The following is a 24,022-nucleotide window of genomic DNA, read 5'->3' as shown; positions in this document are numbered from 1 at the left end:
CTGTTGTGTAACACCCCAGCGGCCTCGGAGTCCAGGTGCACGCTCTCGCTCTGAGGAGGCGGGAGAAGGGGAGAGCCCATCCAGGCAGGCTGTGGGGGAGGAGGGGAGGACCCAGCAGCGGAGGCCACCCTGTGTTGCAATCGCAGCCTAAACCAGATCCCTGGAAAACGAGTTTCTTGCTGCCTGTTTGTGTCCCTGAGTAACCACGGCCCCCACCATCCAAGGTGGGATGTTGACCTTGGGGCAGCATGGAGTCTGGCTGCAGAGCCCGCTGAGCGTCCCTTCCACAGGGTCTCCACAGCCTTCTTTCCCATCACTGACAGGTGCCCAGGCCGGGAAGTCAGAGCTGAAGACGGAAATCCCTCCAGGTGAGGTGATCCCTCCCAGGAAATGGACTCCTCCCGTTTTCTCACATGACGTGCTGGCACTTTCACTTTTCCATATATAGGGTCACTCAGGAGCCAGCTCTGCCAGTCCAGGTAGCGACACTGCCACCTTCAGTCCCTCCCTTCACAGCATCCTCACCTTGCTCTCGAATGCTCACCAGCAGTTAGGCGGGAGTGACCCCTGCGCTTCTGCCAACCACAGGCCTGTTGGGTTTAAAGAAAAGAGAAAAACTCAGACAAAGTCACCACATTAAAATAGTTGCCTTGAGGAAGCTGAGCGGAGACCTGTGGAAAGATGAACGGACCGGTGGATGGCTTGTATGACAGCTCTCTCAGTGAAGAAGGGGCCTTCATGTTCACTTCGGAATCCGTAGGAGAGGGACACCCCGGTGAGTAGGCTGTACCGGCCCAATGTGACCTGGACCAAGGGAGTCACTTTTGCTAGAGGTGTTAGTGACTCTCAGGGGTCTCTGGAGGAACACTGTGAAGTATTTTTTTTTTTTTTACTCTATTTTTAGTTTTGTAAAACAGATCATCACATGCCAATGAAGCATTGCAAGTGAATGAAGCTGAGGGTTCCTGCCGCCACCACCACCACGGGCATCAGCCCTCAGCGTGGGGGCGCTGCAGCAGAGACCACGCAGCTGGTTGTCTAAAGATAGTCAGGGACATAAAATTATCATCAGATACAAACATTATATATATATGTATTAGTAAATCTTTAACTTATTATCAACGAGCAGCTTAAGTCAACAGAAAATGTTCCCTCAAACAAGACCGAGGGTCACCAAGTTTTTCGTGTAAAGCACATGTAGCTTAGGAATAAATGGCAGTGCATCCTCTGTTGGGATGGAGCTCCGGGTTCTGGAAGTCTCTGGTGTGTTATAGAAGAAAGTGCAGATGACTTCTCGAAGAGGAAGAAAATTCAAGCGTTCTTTTGGTACCTGAAAAGTAGGTGGGCTGTGAGTTGGGGAACTGAGAGAGGCTTCCTTGGTGACAGTGGAGACCAGGATCAGAGCCTCAGTGTTTAGAGGAATGGTTCTCAAACTCCGGGGTAAAATGCAGAGTGCTGGGCCTCACCCCCAAACTCTCTGATTTAGTAGGTCTTGGGAAGGCTCAAGAATTTGCATTTTTGGGAGCAGTTGAAAACTGGCAATTGTTGTCAGTTTTGGCTTAAAAAAACTCTTAAAAAAAGAAGTTGCTTTAAAAAATATATATATATATATATTATTGATTTCAGAGAGGGAGGGAGAGGAAGAGAGAGGTAGAAACATCAATGATGAGAGAGAATCAATGATTACTGACATCGAGCCGTGACCTCCTGGTTCATAGGTTGTCGCTCAACCATTGAGCCAAGCCCACCGGGCAGAATTTGCATTTTTAATAAGTTCCCAGGAGATGCTGCTGCCTTTAGTGTGGGAATCTTACTTTGAGAACCATTGTTCCAGGAAAACCCTGGGGCAAGACACACTGATTTATGTATTTAAGCACTTCTTCAAAATTCATTGGACCAGTTGAAGTTTTTGGTAACTCATCACCATGTCTACTTTTTTTTCTTGTTCTTGTTCTTTCTCAAAGGGATTTAACTTCTGCAACTTGTAACTCAGCTTTAAATATTTCAATACACTACTCCTTCCATATGCTTTAGCCAGTGGTTATCAACTTGGGGCGATTTTGTCCCCTTCCCCCCAAGGACACTTCAAAAAGTCTGAAAACATTTGGGATTGTCACAACCAAGGGGGGTTTGTAATGGCCATTTAATGAATAGAGGCCCGACATTTTCCTATACATCCTGCATACACAAATCCATCTCCCCACAAGAAAAAATTTTCCAGCCCTAAATGTCCACAGTCGCGCTGTTGAGAAACCTTGTGACTTAATTCAATGTAAATAATCTTTTTTATTATGCATAATTTTACAAAGTTTCTAGGTCTACCGTACTCATAATCTCTGCTTCATTGCTCTATCTGGCAAAGTCTGGACAGCTCCCTGGCTTTTGAGAGCCAAATATAGGTTAGGATTTGCTCCGCCTGGAGGAAGTGGGTGCTTTGGCAAGCAATGGCCAGGGGTCCCATGGCACACACAGCAAGGTGCTCGGTGGACAGAGAAGGAAAATTCCAGCCAATCAAGTGGTTGTTTTGACTACTGAATGGCAGACCTTCAGTTTGTCTGATTCTCCTTTCACTTGCCACTAAAGATTAACTGTCCACATAAGTCAGTCAGTTTCCACTAAGGTTTGGTGACTTTTTGCTCGTTATTCCAGTGCTAAATCCCTCTCCACCAGAAAGATAAAATTAATGCTTCTTTTTCAACTTCCAACAAAACCAACTATTAGCTATCTTATGGCTACTAAGTGATAACGATAAAAATTTCCAAAGCCTAAAGAAACAGTTCTGAAGGGCCTCCTTAGATGTTATCTTAGTTTGTCAAGCTATCTTTTTTTAAAAAATATATTTTTATTGATTTCAGGGAGGAAGGAAGAGGGGGAGAGAGATAGAAACATCAATGATGAGAGAGAGACATTGATCACCTGCCTCCTGCATGCCCCCAACTGGGGATCGAGCCTGCAACCCAGGCATGTGCCTTGACCAGGAATTGAACCATGACCTCCTCTTTCATAGATCAACGTTCAACCACTGAGCCACACTGGCCGACTGTCAAGCTATCTTGACATCCTTGCTCAGCTCCAGCTTTATCCCTAATACCCCTTATCCCATTTCTCTGTGTGCGTTGGGAACACGTGACCCATGTCCTTTAAGTAAGCAGAGTCATCACGATTGGCTCCCAAGAGTCCTGATGGGTCAGCCGAACGTGGATGTTTGAGCAGCAGGACGCCTTCCTTGGGAGGGTGTGCAGAGGCTACGACTCGGACAAACTTAGATTTACAACCAGATCTGCCACTGGCAGGAGGATAGAAAAACTCAAACGTACGGTTATTTTTCTTTTTAAAAGTTTTAAAATTACAGTTGACATTCAATATTATATTAGTTTCGAGTGTACAGCATACTGGTTAGACATTTATATAACTTACTAAGTGATCACCCCGGTAAATCTAGTATCCATCTGACCATACATAGTTGTTACAATATTATTGACTATATTCCCTATGTTGTACTTTACATCCTCATCTATAACTACCAATTTGTACTTCTTAACACCTACCCCTTTTTCACCCAGCACCCTACCCCCCTCTCATCTGGCAGCCACCAGTTTGTTCTCTGTCTCTATGAGTTTATTTCTGTTTTGTTTTTTGAGATTCCACATATTAGTAAAATTATATGTTATTTGCCTTTCTCTGTCTGACTTATATCACTTAGCATAATACCCGCTAGGTTCAAACATGTGTTTAATAGCACTTTCTGCAAGGAAAAATTGGGGAATTTACCTTTAATAACAAATTGACATTTTTAATTACAGAACGTATAATGTGCTTTTGAGAGTAGAACTGCTTGATTCTGGATCCAGGTTCTTAATTTAAAAACTTAAAAAAAGAGAGAGAAACCCAAGGAAACTTTTGGAGGTGATAGATATGTTAATTACCTTGATATGGTAATGGTAACATGCATGTATACATATGTCCAAACTCATAAAATTGTACACATTAATTATACACAACATTTTTATAGACCAATCATATCTCAATAAAACTGGAAAAACCTTATTAATTTATTAAGAGCAGACTCTACGGGTATTTTGGACATTAAATGATATTAATATGTGTAAATAGATAAATAGATGTCACCTTTATTTCAGAATTTGTGAGCATTGACAGTTCACGGGACCCCAAAGCAAGAGTAGATTTCTCCACAGCGCCATCTAGTGGTCTACGAGCTCACCCATGCAGAGTCTTGAAGGCAAACACAGAGTGAGGTCAAAGGTCGGCTGGTGCTGAACTGGTCAGTCCACCTTGACTGCGGAGGTCGGCCCAGCTGTCAGAACATCTGGCCTTTAGGAGGCCAAGTGGCCGTGGGGAGGGTCCGAGAGCTGTCTGTGGGACTGTTCTGAAAATCAGAACTGGTGCTCAGAGGTCCTCTCAGAGAGCCCAGGGCTGGGGTGGGGCTGGGCTGGCGAGTTCTACACCACACGCTGCATCCTGTGGAACCTGCAGCACGTGCATCGGGTTGTCCCTTCTGACTTCACACCTTGGCACCCGATCTCACCGATGTTAGTAGCTGTTTTAACTTCTATGTCCAGGACTTTCCTGGGTGTTAGAATGAAAGGGAATATGTTGAGGGATGAGGGACTCTTAGTTAGAAGTGTGTGTGTGTGTGTGTGTGTGTGTGTGTGTGTGTGTGTGTGTGTGAATTGCTGTAGACTCTTAGAACTGGTTTTGGAATATATTTCTTTTTTTAGGAATTCTATAATTTTATACATCATACAAAATTAGGCAGAAATGGGAAGAAATAACTTCTTACATTTTAAAAAAAGTGTCCTTTTAGGCAGAGTTGCTATGTAAACTGACAGAATAGCTAATTCTTTTAGCATTTCATTTGTTGTACCTAATTTCCGTGATTTTTTCACGTGTTCATTCTTTTCCAGATAAGATCTGTGACCAGATCAGCGATGCGGTGCTGGATGCCCACCTCCAGCAGGACCCCAATGCCAAGGTGGCCTGCGGTAAGAAGCGCCTGGGCCCTTCACAGGAGCCCTACGGGCAGCCTGAGTCCTTTGCCTGAGGCGAAGCCCTCACCACAGCAGAGTCAGGAGGGCCCCGAGGTGACTAGGGCGAGTCCTCTCACTTCACTGAGGGACAGTGCGTGCGGCTGAATGAGGGCCTTGGCCACCGTCACCGCGTAGGCGTGCCCACCATGGAGACCACAGCCTGCTGTCCTCCTGTTGGTGCCCTGGCCTGTCTGCTGCACTGACCGTCTGTCCCTCTCGAGTGCCACCCTGGCCCCTGGATTGAGGACTAGGTGTCCCTCTGAGGGTAGACTTCACCCCGACATCTTTGTAAACAGCTCAGATTCTTTGTTCAGGATCCCACTCCCTGAAGCCCGCAGTGGAGGTTAGCAGCAGGGGCGGGAGAGCGTCACACAGGCTGAGCGCATCCTTTAGGCCAACTACGTGCAGTCGTGGTCTCCTTTTAATCCGCACAGCAGTCTTCTTCTTCGCCTCACCTAACAGTGGAGGAGACAGACAGACAGGCTAAGTAGTTCAAGGTCACACGAGTAGTAAGTGTGATACGAAAACTTGGTACAAAAACTCAGGTGTAACCAGTTCTTTCCAAAGTGTAGCTCTCGGGGCATTGAAGGTGGTCAGTAACCGTGCTGGAATCCACTCCTTTTATTAGCGTTGCTATTGCTATTTCCCATCTGGTAAGGTTCACTGTGAGTCTCTTTATCAGCACGGGGAGAGGTCTAGCCATTGGGCGTCCCTGTGCTGACGCTGTCCACTCCCTTTTGTCCTTCCCTTCCAGAGACGGTGTGCAAGACGGGCATGGTGCTGCTGTGCGGGGAGATCACCTCCATGGCCATGGTGGACTACCAGCGGGTGGTGCGAGACACCATCAAGCACATTGGCTACGACGACTCTGCCAAGGGTAAGGCAGGGCCCGGACTCCATGGGAGGCCCCCCAGGCTGTCACATCAGCGGCTTCTGGACGGGCACAGGCCACCCGGGGAGAGACAGTCCTAGGGGCGCCTGTCGGGGACCAGGGGTCAAAGCCTGGCAGCAGTAGGCAGCTCAGTGACGGCCCACGGAACCGCCCAGTCCATCCATTGTAACTCTGGCCTTGTTTAGTGTCCTGCCCTCTTGGAGCTTTTGGAAGAGAAAGAAGTCTGAGGAAAAGGAGCTGCCCTCAGCCGGGTCCTGTCCTCGGTGGGCACTGGCGCTGGTCTCTGTGTCCTCTTACTTAACTGCTTGAGGACCCTGCTGCACTTCTATGCAGATGAGGACATCCGGGCTTCAAGCTAAATGGTTTCTATGAGGTGACAGTCAGTGCGTGGCTGCCCCTTTTGGGCCTCCCATGCTTTCTGCTAAACTGTGCTGCTGCCCATTATGGACAAGAAGAGGACTTAACCCAGAACTGGTTCTGGGAGCGGGCGAAGGAGGCAGGCAATGTGGGAGCCTAAGCCCAGGGAGGGGCACAGGCCCTGGCAGGAGTGGAGCAGGAGCAATGACCAGGGGTGGGCGAGAGCCGAGAGCATTGAGGCCTGCAGCGGGCAGACCAGGAGGGCCCCCTGCAGGGCATCAAAGGGCAGGGTGAGGGCCCGATGCTGAGGACCTGTGCACAGCGCCGGCCCACTTACTGGCTGTCAGGGTGACGTGGGCATCTGCGTGGGTCAGGGCAGGCTGGGTGTCCTGTGGCACCTTTCTAAGTGAGAGAGCCATCCCGCTTTCCCAGATCACGTGACGCCCTTGGTTGGTTTTCAGCGTTAAGAAGAGTCATTATTTAGACAGTGATTAGGCCAAATGTGAGATGTTTATTGCAAAATGGTGAGTCCTTGGCAGCTCTCTAAAGGTTGTTCATTGGTTGGTGCCTTTAGAATCGGTCACTGGGCACAGGAGTCGGCACAGGACAGAGGTGTCCCTGGAGTTGGGGGCACTGCCTGGCATCAGATGATGCAGCATGAAGTGCCCGGCAGGGAGTCGGTGGCATAACTCACCAGGAAGAGCTGCAGGAGGGCCCAGGGATGCTGACTGAGAGCCGCCTGACTCGGGTGTGCGGGGCTGGGGGTCAGAGGAGGAGCATTCCAGCAGAGACCTCGGGAAGGTGAGGGCATGTCCTCTTTAAGGCCACCCCCGAGTTCATGTTGGTGAAAGGGGTCCCGCTGCAGGAGGCCCGTTTTACTTCGTGTGGCGGTAGGGCCTCGCCTGAAGCATGTGCACACACAATGGATTGGGTCTGTGTCGTTGGCTTGTTTGTTTGCTTTAATTGGCCCACTCTGGCCGCGTGGACAGGAGAGACTGGAAAGAGGGTGACAGCCAGCTTGTCACTAATACCTGACCCTTTGGTGGGGCCGTTTGCTTTAGCTCCTCAGTCACAGGGTCCCTGGGCTGAGGCCTGCGTGTTGGAGGCCCCACAGGGAGAAGACTGTGCTGTCTGTGCACGGTGCTCCCTCCTGCGGCTCCGCGGCTCCGCAGCCCAGACTCCCCTGCCCAGGCCCCAGCCGGAGCCACCTGCTTCCACCTCTGTGCCCGCCGAGCTGCAGGGCGGGCAGCCAGGGCTCCGCTCCGCAGGTGTGGCTTTTCCCTCGGGACCACATCTCAGGATGAGAGGCCTCGGCGCTGGGAGCCTCTGAATGGTCAGGGACACGTATTTGTTCAGTGTGTTTGATACACACGCTCCTCGCATTGCGACGGGGTAACGTCCTGATAAGCCGGCCCTAAGCTGAAGGCATCGTAAGTCAAAATGCACTTAGTACAGCTAACCTGTGAGTGTTCCCGGTTAGCTCGCCAGCTCACACGGCCCAGAACATCTACAGTAGCCACGCTGGGCAAATCGTCCAACAGCGGCTACACTGGAGAGTGCGGGTTGTTGACCCTCCTGATCGAGTGGCTGCCTGGGGCCTGCATCGCCGCCCACCATCTGAGAGACTATGGTACTGAATATCGACAGGGAAAGATCAAGGTTTACAATTCGAAGTATGGCTTCTACTAAATGCATATCGCTTTGGCAACATTGTGAAGTTGAAGACTCCCAAGTCGAGGCCGGTATTTGGGTACTTGGATTAGGCCCATGTCCGGCTTCGGGTAACAGGGTTGGCAGGGCCCGGGTTCCCTCGTGCAGTCATCCAACCTGGGACCTGGGAGGTGCCTCTGGGAGCAGCCCCGGGGCAGGCGTGAGTCACCCACCGCGCTTCAGGGGAGCAGCTGGGGCTGCTGCTGGTTCCCGCACAGCAGTTGTGTGAGGGCGTGTGTGTCTGATCAGGCTGTGACGTAACACAGTGCAGTGCGCAGTGCAGGACTCTCTTTGGCTAAAGAGTCTTACGTGATGGTAAGGATACTGGGCCTTCCCCATTCTGGCATTGGCTCTGGGCCCAGGCAGGTCCCAGCTAGGCTCTCACAGTCTGGGACCCCTCACTTTTTACTGCCCCCCCCCCCCCCCCCCCGCACAAGTGCACGCCAGGAACTGAGGTCGGTTGGTCACTCGCAGCTGCCCTGTGTCTGATGTGTCCCCCCTCGGGCCTGCTTCCCTTCTGCCCAGGCTTTGACTTCAAGACCTGCAATGTGCTCGTGGCGCTGGAGCAGCAGTCCCCAGACATCGCCCAGGGTGTCCATCTGGACAGAAACGAAGAGGACGTCGGTGCTGGAGACCAGGTGAGAGTGCGGAGCCCGGGCACTGGGGCGGGACTCGGGCAGTGCGGCCGCTCTGGCCCTGCTCTGCCCTGTGCTGAGGAGCTGGTGGGGAAGTTCCTGAATAACGGGTTAATCACACTATGGGGTGACCCCTCCTCCTGGGGGACCGCAGGGAGCTGCACGCCCCTACTTCAGGGCAGCCACATGAGGGCGCCACGGGCTGTGGAAGGCTGGGGTTGCTGATGCCGATTTGGGCTGTCTCCCCTCTTAGGATGTTGGGTGGCAGGGACCGTGCCATCCCCTCCACAGGGCCCAGCGCGAGTGCTGCGTGCGCGAGGCACCCGAGTGAGGTTGGATCACAGCGGAGGGTTAGATCTGAGGTCAGCCGCCCTGGTCTGAAGCGGGTGTGGCTCAGTGGGCTCTCTCCCCGCTGCAGGGCTTGATGTTCGGCTATGCCACTGACGAGACGGAGGAGTGCATGCCCCTCACCATCATCCTTGCTCACAAACTCAACGCCCGGATGGCAGAGCTGAGGCGCTCGGGGGTGCTCCCCTGGCTCAGGCCCGACTCGAAGACTCAGGTGGGTCTCTCCTTTGCCTGGTTCCAGACACACACCTCAAGCCCCCCATCCTCTCATTCCCGTTAAGGCCAAAATGTGCGGTCTGGACACAAAGAATTGTGGATTTTGAGAAGAGTATTTATTTGAAAAATCTTCAGCTCTAGATGTTTTCTCCCCCTATTTTATTACGAAAAATTTCAAAGGTACCGGAAAATAGAAAGAAATTTTTTAAGAAAAACAAATTTTTTTCCCCTTCTCAGCATAAGTTGACTCTGGTAATATAATTCCCCAGTTCCTGCCACAAACTTCTGAACGGGTTTCAAACTTTTGGTCACTACCCTGCCACTAACACAGGTCTCCGCATCTTGAGGAAGGTCTGAACGCCCCCTGAGCGAGGATCGTCTGCATCTGTCTGGGCCTTTTCCTTTCTTTCTCATAAAAACACCTTCTCTTTGCTGTTCCTGCCTCTGGCCCTTGGGCCCTGACCACTGGGCTCCCCGCAGAGTGAAGATCCCCATGGAGGTCTGTATTCGAGGCCCGCGGTGATGTCAGCGCTCGAACACCTGGAGGCCTCCTGTCCACCTTCCCTGTCCACCTCCTCCTGTCCTGGGAGCTCCCACCCCAGGCTCCTCTTCCACATCCCAGGGGGTTCATGGCTCTTCTTCCACCCTTGCTCCCCTCTATCTGTGCTAGTGGACCCACCTGGGCTCACTCAGCTCCAAATCTTCCACCTGCAGTCCTCTCCTAACCACCACCCCGTTTTTCACTCACCCTGCAAACCAACGTGCCCAGGAGCCCTCTGTGTGCCACCTGGGCCGGGAGCGAGGCCCACTCTGGTACCCAAGCAGCCTGTGTGCGGGTGTGGGTCCCCTGACGGAGCCTCCCGGCCCCTGGACCCCCAGGCCGCTGCGCTGTGGGGCACTGTGCCCGGACCCGCTGCGAGGCCTTCTCCACCCCCTCCTGGTAGAGGAGTTTCCTCACCTCACCTGGGCTGACTGAACAGGATGAGTCTTTCCACCTGAGCAAACTCCTCCTGCTGATACGGGAGTTGAGTCGCAGCACGAGGCTATTTTTGCAGCTGGTCAGGGGTGTGTTTTCCGTGGTGCATTTTCCCGACATGATGAGATAAGAGCCCTGCTTGAGCCCCGAGCTCGGAGGCCACAGCTCTGTGGGTCTGCAAGGACGCCGCTGGGGCTCACGGCCGAGGGGAGGTCAAGGGCGGGAGCAGAGGAGACGGGCCTCAGCCGCCCCTCGGGATCTGAGCTTTCTCCTGTGGCTGAAGGGCAGATCTAGCCCTAGAGCCAGTAGGGCCCCCCCTTGTGAGAGCCCCCAAATCCAATCCCTCCCACAGGGCTCTGAGTGTGCACAGCCCAGCAGCTAAGGGTTGCTTCAGTCCACAGATGTTGGTGTGCATCGCCCTGCTCACCGGATGTCATGTGGGCAGGGTTCCTTCTCTCCCTTCTCCTGACCTCACCCTGTTGCTCTTTGGACCAGGCAGGACGCAGAGTGAGAGTGTGACACAAGTCCAGTGTTGCATGGACATCTGCGGGCCTGGGGCTGGCAGACACTGGCTGCAGGCACAGCCCCAGGAGGGCACTGCTTGCTGCCCTGTGGTCCTGTCGAGGCCCTGGGGTGGGAGCAGTGCTGTGCCTGCAGCCAGTGTCTCTACCAGGGCCCCTGGCATAGCTTCACTCCTGCAGGCCCCCACACGCCAGAGCCCCTCAGGGCACTGCTCTTGTGGGTTCACACTGACTGGGTAGCAACGGGGCCTGTGGCTCCAGCATAGCCCTGAGGGTCTTGAATGACAGCTTCCTGCTGGGCAGAGCCCCCGCCAGGCCACACAGCTCCTGGTCAGAGCCCGGCTTTGCTGGCTGTGTGACCTTGACCAAGGCATTTATGTTCTGGACCTCAGCTTTCTTGTCTTTAAGACGGGCTGGTAACAGCCTCTTAGAGCTTTTGGCATGATTCCTGGCATACAGTGCATGCTCGGGCCATGCCATTTCTTTAACCAGCTTCGTCTGCCGTGCTCACCGCTCCTCCCTCTCACTTGCCAGCCCCTGCTGCCCTGGCTGCTCTCCGCCTCACAGCCCGGCCAGGCGGGGACGCCAGGCTCTCCCGCTCACTGAGGTGTCAGGAAAGGACAGGAGCAGCGTCTCGTCTGTGCTGCTGTGGGAATGGCACGGGCTTTGGACCAGGCAGAGCAGGGTTTGGCTCTTTGGCTTTTCTCTGACGATCGTGTGGCTTCAGACAAGTGGCTTCACTTCTCAGAGCCGTGTTCTCATTTGTGAAATGGAGCGCACAAGGCCTGCCCGGCTGGAGTGGCTTACAGAGTAATTGGTCCTGCACAGAACGGGCACAGCCTGGCCTTGCTGGGGGCAGTGATGCTGGATCTGTCCCTGTGGCCTGATCTGGAGGGTGCTGCGGGCAGGTGCCGCCCGCCGGGTGCTGTCCGCTTCCCTCTCATTTGCCAGAACACCCAGAGCTGGCAGCTCCCTCGGCCTCAGCCAGTAAGTCACTGGCCCTGTCTGCCTCCAGAGCTCCTCCCCGAGAGGCTGGAACAGCTGGCCGTGGCCCGCAGACTCCTGTGTCCTTGGAAGGAGCCAGAATAGCTTGGCTCTGGGACATAGAGGATCAAGGGAGGGCTTTGACCAGGGGACACTTGTTGGCAACCAGAACCCTCTGAGATAGCAGTAAAGGGGTCCAGTGGGTCATAGAGAGACAACTGTGTAAACCCCGAGTCTCCAAGGGGCACTAATTGTGGCCACAGGTGGGACTAGCTTATGCCTGATGCCCAGCCATCGCATAGCACTAGGCAGCTATTCAGATACCAGATGCGTCAGATGAGCTTTCCTGCAGGCCCTTGGAAGACAGCAGGCCCCTGGCTCCTGGAGCCCTGGCTGCCTCTGTGCCCAGCAGTGATGTGTCCTCCACTCAGGGCAGGGCCTCACGAGTCTCCTGCCCTTCTGACCGACAGGTGACAGTGCAGTACATGCAGGACAACGGCGCGGTCATCCCCATGCGCGTCCACACCATCGTCATCTCTGTGCAGCACAATGAGGACATCACGCTGGAGGACATGCGCAAGGCCCTGCAGGAGCAGGTGATCCGGGCCGTGGTGCCCGCCAAGTACCTGGACAAAGACACCATCTACCACCTGCAGCCCAGCGGGCGCTTTGTCATCGGCGGTCCCCAGGTGCGCCCCGGTCTCTGGATGAGGCCCTGGTTTGTCTGTTACTGGGGTGCTCCCTCCCGGAGCACAGACAGTAGGGGGCTGTGTGACTCAGCCAGGTCTGGCCTTGGACACTGTGAAGTCAGCTCCCTCTCTGTGAGGCTTGCTGTGTACCTGTCAGTACCTGAGGGACGGGGACATGTCCCCAGGATTCCTCCACCTGTGCTGCCTGGCCCTCCCACTCCAGACAGCCCATCCTTTTTTGTTGTTGTTGTTAATCCTCACTCGAGGTTATTTTCCCATTGATTTTCAGAGAGAGTGGAAGGGAGGGGGAGAGACAGAGAAACATCTATGTGAGACACATCGATTGGTGGCTGCGTTGCCTCCACCATGTACCCTGACCAGGGCTGGGGATCTAGCCTTGCAACCAAGGTACATACCCTTGACCGAATCGAACCTGGGACCCTCCAGTCTGAGGGTTGACACTCTATCCACTGAGACAGACTGGCTAAGGCCAGACAGCCCATTCTTGATGCCATGCTTGCCCAAGTGGCTGCTGCCTCACCTGCTAATGTGCTAACTCGCATCGCAAATGACTGACCTTTATCAGGTGGCGCTCACGGGTCTTTGGCACAGGCTCCCTTCAACTCCTGTGGGCACTGAGGTGGGCAGTTTATTATGTGGACACCTGCTGCCCCCTCTCTTCTGCCCCATGGGAGCGAGGCCACGGAGATTGGTATGGCATCTCCCTGAGGCTGCCGGCCACTGTCGGGGCCTCAGCTGTGGCTGTGCTGCCACAGAGCAGAAGCCCCGTAACAGGCCCTGTGACCAGGCAAAGTGCAGGAGCACAGCCAGAAAGAAAGGCCATGCCGCTTGTATTATCTTGCAGGACCTCTTCAAGGCTAGAAACATGAGTGTGGATGTGATCTCTAACAGAGGGAATAGCAGGCACTTTTCTCTAATCATTTAACCCAGATCCCTGGCATCTCCACTGCCGGGTGTTGCACAGAGCAGACACGGGAGGAAATGGGCGCCATGGCGCTTACGGGCAGCACCAGCGAGGCCCCGGCCCGGGTGTGCTGATTACGGCGCAGTTGCCTCCTGCAGTTCGATTTCTGCACGGTGATTGGCTCATGAAGCAGAGGCAGTGGGGGCTGGCTGCCATCCCAGCGGGCTCATCGTTTGCACTTTCTGATGAGGCTCTGCCGGCTTATTGACTTCCAGCTGGTCAGTGACTGGTCTGAATCAGAGCCCGGGTGTCGGGCCGACTCCAAGCCAAGGAGTTTTTGAAACGTGCCCCCGGGCCACCGCAGGGCACCCTTTCCCAGCGGTGGTTCCGCCCATCACAGTGCCTCAGCGTCCGCTTCCCAGGCCCTGGGGCTCGGCTCTCATCTACATTTCCCCCTCTCCCCCTGCAGGGGGATGCGGGCGTCACTGGCCGGAAGATTATCGTGGACACCTACGGCGGCTGGGGGGCGCACGGTGGCGGGGCCTTCTCCGGGAAGGACTACACCAAGGTGGACCGCTCTGCGGCTTACGCTGCCCGCTGGGTGGCCAAGTCCCTGGTGAAAGCAGGGCTGTGCCGGAGAGTGCTTGTGCAGGTGGGTCCCCGTGCCCCCGGCCCAGCTCTGACCACAGCATGCAGCTCTGGGGGTCGTGTGGGGCACTGTGGCCAGGACCCTGAAGCCCGGGGAGAGGACAGAACCTCAAGGAGAGGGCCATGTACAGAGCCTGCCCACCCCGAGGACGGCAGGGCTACTGGGCATGCGGTGTGGGGATTGTGTTGGTGAGAGGAGTGTGGTGCGTGGTTCCAGCTGCCCTCCCTGAGGATGTGGGGTTTCTGTGGGGGGGCAGAGCCCTGCCACCGGCTTTGGTGCCTGACCTTCGTCTTCCCCGGAAGGTTTCCTATGCCATCGGCGTGGCCGCGCCACTGTCCATTTCCATCTTCACCTACGGAACCTCGCAGAAGACCGAGAGAGAGCTGCTGGACGTGGTGAACAAGAACTTCGACCTCCGGCCTGGCGTCATCGTCAGGTAAGTCCATTGCCCTTTGCTCGTGGGCAGGACAGCTCAGCTCAGCGGGAAGGGAAGCAGGAGGAAGGACGTGCAGTCCCAGGAGCAGGGAGTCTTCGAACCCTGGGCCCAGCACATGCACACCCAGGAGCAGGGTGTCTGGAGCTCAGGTTGAGGGGCCACGTGAGATCCTGCGGGCCCAGTGGAGGCCAACTCCAGGTGGGAGGCCTCAGGAAAGGAAGAGGCTGAGTGGCTAAGGATTCAGGCAGCAAGTCTAGTCCCATCTGTCCTCACTTCTAATGCCATCCCTGCTTTCCAGAGCGTGCTAACTTGGCGTTGGTCTGGGCCAGGTCAGTAGGGTGCAGAGGAGAAAGGCACTGCGGGGCTAGAGTGCACTCCTGGCCCCTGATCGGGGTTTCCTGAGCCTCTGAGCTGCTTCCCAGGGGCCAGTGACAGTGACAGCCACCCCACAGACACGGTGTCGTGTAGACAGGACATTTAGGAGAAATGACCTGAGCGGTGACTCTCTTCACAAAGACTGCGCTAGGCTGCTACTCCTGCACCTGAAATTCGGAGAGAGACTCTGTTTCCTTCCCACTGAAATGACCCTTCCTTCTGCGGGCCTCGCAGGGACTTGGATTTGAAGAAGCCCATCTACCAGAAGACCGCGTGCTACGGCCACTTTGGAAGAAGCGAGTTCCCGTGGGAGGTTCCCAAGAAGCTTGTGTTTTAGAGCCGGGAGCTGGCCTGGCCCCGGAGGCATCTGGGCGGCCGCGTTCCTCTGTTCCAGGACCCCAGCTCTCAGGTCTCCCAGACCGAAGGCGCCGCGTGTGGCCAAGAGGCTGCCTTTCCCCACGCTCCCTCCTGGCCCTTGGACTAAGCCCTGTTCGTCATCATCACGAATGGCAGGAAGCAGGCAGCTTCCCGGTGCTGAGGACAGTCATGGGTTCCCCTACCTCTCCCTCAGACCAAGGCGATGCTCATTTAGTAGAAAAACCATCCCTCCAGGAGTTAATCCCCGCCCTCGCCCCTCCACCCCCCCCAGCCCAGGCCCTGACCGGCTCCTGCTCACTGTTTCCTGGTGGGAGCCAAGGTCAGTGAATCTCCCAGCTCTCCGGCCAGCGCCCAGAGCTAGGGTCCCCTGCCCCCTGGCCAGGCTGTGGCAGGCACAGGGCAGGGCTGACATGGTCTGAGCTAACTAACCACTGGTGCCATCTCTTCCTCAGTCCACATGCTAGGAAGCACCTTCGTCACCCCGTTTATAAGCGGGGAGATGACACACAGACCATCCAGGGAGCTTTCACACGGTCCCACAGCCACAGCGTCAGGGCCTAGGCACAGCCCAGGAGCTCTGACTCAGGAGCCTGGGTCCCACCCCCAAGCTCGTTCCAGAGCCAGGTCTGAGCCATGGGGACGCAGAGTGCAGCGAGGCTGGGTCTCTGGCCTACCGACTCGAGGTTGCTGCGAATCAGGGGATTAGCCACTGGCTCTTGGGGAGCCCTGGGCAATGACCTGCAAAGTCAGGGCAGAAACAAAGCAGTTCCATTTGCCTCATTGATACCAGGAGACAGTTCAGAGTGAGCTGGCTGGGCTGGAGTCTGGAGTTAAGAGGCAACCATATAACCCAGCCCCTGATGCTCAGGCTCAGGCAGGGCTGGGCTGTGTGGGCCTCGGGTCAGTGGCCCGAGTCCAGTCCAGTCCCAAGTCCCACACGTCTCATGTTCAGTGTGACCTCTGGGGCAGGGCTTGAAGCCCAGTGGTGGACAAGTTGGCCGAGATGTCATGGGAGATTCGCGTTGTCAGGTGGCTTCTGGGGCGGCAGGTCCACTCCCGAGGAACCCGAGGCGTCCTTGGTGCAACAAGGTCTTAGAAGTTGTCCGCTCACCTGCTGCTCCATCCATGGCTGGTACCACCCACCCACCTGTCCTCAGCCTGGGCCTCTGGCACCACCCACCCACCCGTGCTCAGCCTGGGCCTCTGGCACCACCCACCCACCTGTCCTCAGCCTGGGCCTCTACCTTCATCCCAGCTCCCAGACCACAGGCTCAAGGGAGGGCCTCCACGGGGACTGGGCTCCTTTCCGGGCACACGGAGCTGGCTCTGGAGGCGCAGCAGCCGGATGCCTCTCCTGGTGTGGACAGCCTGCTCCTGGGCTCTGGGCCTGACCCAAGACCCCAGGGCTTCTCTTTCTACAGGGAAAGGACGCTCAAGGGCAGGAGCAGAGCCCCAGTTACCACCAACCCCAGAGCTTGTGGGGCCACAGGGAGCTCTGCTCTCCCGTTCCCCGAAAGCCGCAGGTGCTGTTCAGGAGAGGGAGGTGCACTTTGCAGGGGGCGGAGTTCCTCTAACTCGGGTTATATTTGAAGTGAAAATCGGAATTTTATACCTTCCTCACCCCTGGAGGAGCAAGATCTTCTTTCTCTCTGTTGTTTATACAGAGCCTATGGGCTCCTGCTGGGCAGTGAATAAAGACCAGCAGAGCCACTCTCTACACTCAGTCTTTTTTGTCTGCAAAGCCTCTGAAACCTCCCCTCCGAGTGGCGTCACCTGGTTCCCCCATGGCTCAGCAAAGTGGGGGTCCCCCCTTGGCAGTCCCCTAAAGTGGGGCCTTCAGCTATTGGGCACGTGGCGCCCGTCCAGCACGGATTGACTTTTCCTCATCCACCAGCTGCTATGTTGTCACTGCACTGCCATAGTCACTGCGTACCACAGGCCACCCAGGCACATGACCGAGGAAACCACGTGCCATGGGGAGAACCTGAAGCCCAAGGAGGGTTGGGAATGTGCCCAACCTCAGATCGCCAGGCGTTGGTGCCCGTAGTCCTGGCCCGTTTCATCCTTCTGCCCGCCTGCGTATTATATACAGTAGCCTGGCATTGGGGGTGGGGGGGTTTGGGCTGTATTTGTCCAATGGTTGGATGAGCAGAGTGGAGGTAGGGGCCTTTAAATGGTGCTCGCTTCCCTTTCACACATTCTGTGAGGAGAACGAGCAGGTGGTTAGAGATGGTCCCGGCAGCAGCCTCCGGGGTGTGGTCCTGAGGCCCGCACACAGCAGGCGCGGAGGTGGGACCTGTTTCTTACAAGCGCACGGTGGGCAGAGGCAGCTCTGGGGAAGCGCCACGGTCCAGCTGAGGCAAAGCCTGGGTGAGGAGGCTTTGGTGAGACCCTGGCCTGAGAGAGGCTGCCCCAGGGTACCAGGAAGGGCAGGCGAACAGAAATGTGACAGAGACGAGGAGAAAACCACAGTCAGGAGGGTCCCTCTGTGCCCTGAGAAGCCACTATGTGAACCATTCAATGAAATGTGTTTCCTAGGAAATAACACATGTTCCCTAAGCACATCTACAAACAAAAGCACTCAGAACACATTGGAATGCTTGCCTGTGGGAACGTGGTAAATGAGTGGGATAAAGGCCAAATAATGAGTGGGAGCAAGATCTGAGCCATGAAGCCTCAAGTGTCAAAATGTCAGGGAAATGTAGCAAAGGAGATGGAGAGGGAGCGGCCTGTGGGGGAGGAGGAGAGTGGGGGTGTCCATGAAAGCCAAGTGAAGACTGTTTCTAGGATAAAGGAGGGGCCACCTGTGTGAGATGGTCCTGATGGGTTAGATGCCTGAGGCCTCTGCCCATTGACTTCCGCCTCGTGGAGGTCATTGGTGACCTGGGAAAGGGCAAAGTCATTAACAACACATGGTCACATGGTAACCCTTTAGTATCTCCAATACATTCTGATTAGAGTTCAAGAGGTATGACTAAGCTGTGACTGCCCCATGTTCCTGTCCGTTGCCCATCAGTTTACCCTCACTCTGGGCTTCATTCCCACCCCCATTCCAGACTCCCTGTCTTCCAGACTCCCTGTCTTCTTTGGTTTCCCCAAACAGGCCCAGCTATTCCTGCCTCAGGACCTTTGCATATGCCATTCTCTCTGTGATACTCTTCTCCAGCCTTTGAATAGATGTTCCAGCTCATCCTGTAGGTTTCAGATAAAATTCCTATGTTTCTGAAAAGCCCATTCCTTGATAAGCTCCCTTTTCTATTTTCAGTTTTTGGTTCAGTGTTTAACACAATGTATAAATATGTATTTCCTTGTTTAACCAGAATCTACGTATCTTATAATAAATAACTTTAGCAAGGCTCCTGGATGTAAAGTAAATATTGAAAAGTCGATTGTATGCTAATATCTATAATAATAAAAGGGTAATATGGTAATTAGACCAGACAGCCGAACAACCTTCCGGACATCCGGATGTCCTTCTGGACAAAGCCGGGGCGGCGGGGGCTGAGGTAGCCAGGGCTGCGAGTGGGACCCTCCGGCCTCCGTGAGCCCATGGCCCCACCCCTGCGCCAGCCGCCAACCCTGCACACGGTTCCCAGGCCCCACAGCGCAGCCCCCTGCCTCTGCTGACCCTGTCATCCCAGCGCCACCCTACACCCCGGCCTGGAGTCATTCATGGGCGCCCGTGGGACCACAGAGCAGTGGCCATGGCGGAGGGCAGCCTGCTCTGCTCCTGAGGCAGCTCTCCTGATGTCCAGGTGGAGAGCCGAGGAGGACTCGGCGCTGGCGATAATAATAGCTCCTGTTTATCAACCGCTCATACTGTGCCAGGCTCTGCGTTGAACCCTTTGCGTGCGTTCATCCTTGAGTCAGCCCCGTGAAGTTGCCAAGATTGTTATCCTTATATTTCAGAGGCAGCATGTGAGATTCAGAAAGGTCAAGCGACTTGCTGTCAGAAGGTGGTGAAGTCAAAAGGGAACCAGAATTTTCTTGACACCCTATCTGCTGCTGAACATAAAGCTGTGACACCCACCGAGGCCTCACTGATGTCAATAAATCGCTCCCCAGCAGCAATAAAACATCAGTAAAGAAGAAGGGGAGAGTGTGGATGAGAAGTGGGAAGGAAGCAACGGTGGGGCACAGTATTCACTGCAGATTCCCTAGATAGCGGATAGCTTCCGGTGGTCAGCCAGATCAGTGCCCCGGAGGCCATCGAGGACCATGAGGGAGGTTACCATCCAGAAACCCTCTCATAGCTCATTGTTCAAGGCAGAGGTTTTAATTTATTGTAGCTGCTAACTATTGCACAGCTGACTGGAGACGCCCTCAAATACTTAAAACTAAAGGTGTTGAAATAAAAACTTATTCTTTCATCCCCGTTATTGACCTCAGAGAACTTTCATGGGGTGAAAAGAGCCCTCTCCAAGCTAGACTTGCACATGCGCATTCGAGTCTGGATGCAGCCCCACTTCCTCCACCCCAGTGACCGCACCACCATCTACTGGTTTGCTTCAGCCAGAAACCTCAAGATCATCTTCGACTACACTTTCGCTTGACTTTAGGTGGATGTAAATATTTTCACTTTTTATTATGGAAAATTTAAAAATATAGATGAAAGGAGAAAGAACAGTGTAATGAACCCTTCTCATATACCCATCACTTAGTTTCAACAATTATCAACTTCTGGCCAGAGTTTATTATTATTTGACAAATATCTATGATATATGAATCATGTACCAAGTTCCAAACTAGGCCCTAGGGCTCCAAAGATGTATCAGATTTGACTGTAGCCCAACCTGGAGGATATAACATCTGGCCTTGGTCCTCGATAGGTGAATAAGAGTTACCCAGAAAAAGGAAGTTGTCCTTATTCATGCCTTCTCTTTCAACAAATGGTTATTATGTGTGAGGCACTGACCTTGGTGCTGGGAACACATAAAGAAACAAGATTGCGTTTCTACCTTCTTGACGCTTGAATAATGGGAAAGAGACATTAAACATGTGACTAGAAATGTGATGAGTATTTTTTAAAAAAATATATTTTTATTGTTGATAGTATTACAGATATTTCCCATTTCCCCCTCTTACTTCCCTTTCCCTAGCCCTTACCTACCCACGCCCAGGTCTTCGCTACTCTATTGCCCATGTCCATGGGCTATGCGTATCCTATATAATAAAAGGGTAATATGCAAATGAACTCAACGTCGGAACGACCGGTCACTATGATGCACATTGACCACCAGGGGGCCGATGGTCAACGCAGGAGCTGCCCCCAGCCCGCAGGCCTTGATTGCCTGACCGGGGCCTGCCAACCAACCTCTCGGTCCCTCTTCCTCCTCCCCTGCCCCTGGCCAGCAGGCTCTGATTGCCTAATGGCGACTGGGGAACCGGGAGTGGGTGACGGTGGGGGGCGGGGCCAGCTGGGGAAGATGGCCCTGATCTCAGGCCAGGCCTAGGGACCGTACCTGCACACGAATTTCTTGTGCCGGGCCGCTAATATCTACTATAAACAGCTAGAAAATAAAATTTAAAAATACCATCTATTATGTCAAAGGCCCTGACTCTATAGGGAAGTCAGTGCTTGCTTGGTTATGCCTGTTGGCCCACAGGACTAGAAATTCTTGAGCTCTGGCCTTGTCTGCTTTGTTGGCCATTTTGTACCTGTCCTGGCACAGAGTAGGTGTGAATGTAGGACACTGGTCATATCAGCGAACGAATTCTAAGTGTGTGTGTTTCTCCTGCCCCCTGAGCTGCCCTTGCAAAGAAGTCCTGCAAGAGATGAGGGTCCTACTCGCCCTCTGGTAAGTTTTGTGCCAGGCTCAGGAGCCCAGAGATGTAAATTAGTCATTCAACAGAGGTGTTTTTTAAAGCTGTGACTATTGAGGACTTATACATATTTTAGTGGTTCAACACTGCGAGTGACCGTGGGATGGAAATGAGATGACAAATCCCATCTCCCAGAGGTGCCAGAAGAAGGTGACATCAGGTGGGGAGGGACTCAGGAGGCATGTGCCAAGGATGGGGAGGTGGGAGCTTGGCCTGAGGGGTATTTTGGAGTTGGTAGTGGATGGAGGAGTGGGGGAATGAGAGGAGATTCTGGGTGAAAGAATTACAGACTCAGCAGTGGTTGGGTTGAAAGGCTTGGGGTGGGAACTTCAGAAGAAATTTTCACCTGTGACAAACCCGGTGGAGTGGGTGTGACCCGGGCACAGAGTAGGAAGCAGGATGACACAATAGCCAAGACATGGAAACAACCTAAGAGTTCGTCAGTGGATGAATGGACAGAGAAGATGTGGCATTGGGATATTATTCAGCCGTGAGAGGGAGGAAAATTCTGCCATTTGCAACACCTTGAATGAGCCTTCAGGGCATTATGCTACGTGAAATGTCAGACAGAGCAAGACAAATACTGTATGACTTCACTTCTTGTGGAATCTACAAAAGCTGAACTCACAGAAACAGTTGAATGGTGGTTACCAGGGCTGGGCGGCGGGAGAAATGAAATGTTGGTGCTGGGAAAATTTCCCAGGGTGGACTGGCACTAACCTCCAAAGGAGGGTGGGGCTGAGAGGTCAAAGAAAGAGGCTGGCACCTTCAGAAGTAAACAGTTACTAAGGGACGTAGGACAGAAGCAGAGTCTTGGGCAGTAGCTAGCCGGTGGATCTCCACACCTGGAAGGAAAAGGGACTTGACACAGAGCCTTCCTCCCAGTGAGTCTGGGGGAGCTATGGTAGATGTAGAGGGTCTACCAGCTGGTGCCTGGGACCTAGCAGGGGCTCAGGAACAGACAGGGTTCCCATTAGGCCTCTCCAGGTACATAGCACCGAACCAGCTTCTGTGGACAAATAGGGACCATGAGCCAGAAGGGCCCTGGATCAGGGCAGAGACTGTATCTATCAGACTAGTCATGGGCAAGCAGGGGAAGCAGGGGAAGCCGGGGAGGACACAGCCTGGGAGGCAGAGGGTTAAGCTGGGTCTCCTAGCCTATCACAGCACCTGATACCAAGGAGCCCTCAGGGCGTGATGTGTGACATTGGCCTGGGCATTGTGGCTGCAGTTTTTCATCTGGACACCAGAGAGCAGAGCTGACTCACATGTTCCCTGTGAGAGAGAGGAGGGGCTCCCTCTTGGGAGTTCTGGGTGCTCCATGGGGATCAGCCCCAGGGCTCAGGGACCTCCCTCCCTCACCAAGGATACATGAGGCCATTCAGAGCCCTTGGGAGAGAGGTCAGGACTCCGTCCCCCACATTCCATTTTCCCAGAACAGGCCCGTCCAGTTACATTTGTTAATCAGTCTGACTAGATTTCTCAGGGCTGTGGTGACCGGTGCCCCCTCTTGTCCCAGGAAGTGCTCCCTCCTTCTCCTCTGCTAGAAAAGGACTTTCTCAGGGGGAAAGGATCATGCACATGAACGCCAGCCCATGCAGTGTTTGTAACCACTGTCCCCCAGCTAGGAGCTGTCCTCATGCCCATGTTACAGATGTAAGAACTGAGGCCATTGCAGGGTCACCATTACCAATGAGGAGCAGAGCCCCAGTTGAGCACGGAGTGGAACTTGGCATGTGTGTGAATTCTCTGTGCGCTCCCTCCCCAGCCCGCCTTGCTGTAACAATGGCTGGTGCCCTTAATGGGAGAGAGGAAGGATGGCTGGGCACCTCTGAGGTGGGGAGGAGAGACTGGCATCAGGCTCCGTGGGTCTGGAAGAGGGTATTTTTGAGTCTAAAATACTCCTCTTGTTGGGGGAGGGTTGCAGGCGTGGGAGCCAGCCCTTGCATGAGGCCCGGGACCCTTCGGCTCCAGGTGCCAGTCCCCACCACGGCGCAGCCTCTCATTTCTCTGGGCTCTGCAATCCCTGTTCAGGACTGGCCTCTTCACCTTGATCACAGTGGGCCTCTAGGTGGGCGTGGTCTCCATGACACACCCAGCAAGGCTGCCGGTGCCCTCCCTATTGCTCCTGGGCGAGGGGAGTTCAGGCATAGCCAGACGGCACCCCTTTCCAGGGCTAATGGCCCCTCCTTTGGGGACTGGCCACTACACACACACACACACACACACACACACACACACACACAGACATGACACACATCCAGACATTATTAACACAGACGCACATGACACATCCACAGAGTTAATATGATTCATACATGCCCTCCACATATACCCTGCCCCCAGACACAAAAGCCACACAGACATCAACTTGAAAATTACTGAGAGTAGATCTTAAATGTTTTCACCACAAAAAAGAAATGGTAATTATTGGAGATGATGAGGTATTAACATTCTGTGGGACTCATTCACCATATGTGTGTCTTAAGTCAACACCTACACTTAAACTTCAGTGTTAGGTCAGTTATACGTCAATAAAGTTAAAAACACCTGAAACACGATGTGCTTCTCTGGCGTTTGGAAAGCAACAGGCCAGTACTGAACGTGCTGAGGGCAGAGAGAAAGGTGGGAAGACTGTGCTGGTAAAAAAAAATTAAGAGAAAAACAAGTAATGTGAATTTTTAAGCGAACTGTCATTTTTAGGTACCAGAAATCGATTTAATTATTATGGTTTTTTAATGAAATGCCATTCATTGGAAAGGCAGCAGTGTAATATGTATGTATTTATTGAGTGTGTTGATAGTATCAGGGAATAACAGGCTCAATTCTTTTCCTTCATGTTGTTGAGCTGCCCCCTAGATTCCTGAAATTAGACCTTGATCCACATATAAGCAGTAAATTACCTTGTTTATCCCTTTGTCTTTAGGTACAATTAAAGTGAACATACCCCTCTGACTGTGGGAATATTATGGCAGAGAATTTAAAGTGGATTCCAGGAGACCTGGGTAATATTCTCTCTCTCTCTCTCTCTCTCTTCCTCCTCCTCCTCCTCCTCCTCCT

General features: G+C 53.7%; 1 protein-coding gene and 1 long non-coding RNA gene across 2 annotated transcripts; one reads left to right on the top strand and one right to left on the bottom strand.

The window, feature by feature from the left end:
• The first annotated feature begins 433 nt into the window (after nt 1-433).
• On the top strand, nt 434-16,182 carry MAT1A (methionine adenosyltransferase I, alpha). The gene is made up of 9 exons (XM_005871775.2): nt 434-775; nt 4,926-5,003; nt 5,803-5,925; nt 8,533-8,645; nt 9,061-9,204; nt 12,158-12,376; nt 13,771-13,953; nt 14,253-14,386; nt 14,996-16,182. Exons 1-9 carry the CDS (start codon nt 682-684, stop codon nt 15,096-15,098), a joined length of 1,191 nt encoding a protein of 396 aa, XP_005871837.1. The 5' UTR covers nt 434-681; the 3' UTR covers nt 15,099-16,182.
• On the bottom strand, nt 15,095-18,505 carry LOC102255196. The gene is made up of 2 exons (XR_313907.2): nt 16,361-18,505; nt 15,095-16,286 (listed from the first exon to the last, which is right to left on the bottom strand). It is a non-coding gene; the product is annotated as an uncharacterized LOC102255196 (long non-coding RNA).
• Nucleotides 18,506-24,022: the final 5,517 nt, after the last annotated feature.

Source organism: Myotis brandtii, unplaced genomic scaffold (assembly GCF_000412655.1).
Source record: "Myotis brandtii unplaced genomic scaffold, ASM41265v1 scaffold356, whole genome shotgun sequence".
In the NCBI taxonomy this organism is placed as follows: domain Eukaryota; kingdom Metazoa; phylum Chordata; class Mammalia; order Chiroptera; family Vespertilionidae; genus Myotis; species Myotis brandtii.
This window is presented reverse-complemented; position numbering and strand designations above follow the sequence as displayed.

Excerpts from the sequence above, each read along its gene's own strand:
- MAT1A (XM_005871775.2), top strand. The coding sequence starts at position 682 with ATGAACGGACCGGTGGATGGCTTGTATGACAGCTCTCTCAGTGAAGAA. Across the intron at positions 776-4,925 it reads CGTAGGAGAGGGACACCCCG|ATAAGATCTGTGACCAGATC; the intron begins GTGAGTAGGCTG and ends ATTCTTTTCCAG. Across the intron at positions 5,926-8,532 it reads CTACGACGACTCTGCCAAGG|GCTTTGACTTCAAGACCTGC; the intron begins GTAAGGCAGGGC and ends CCTTCTGCCCAG.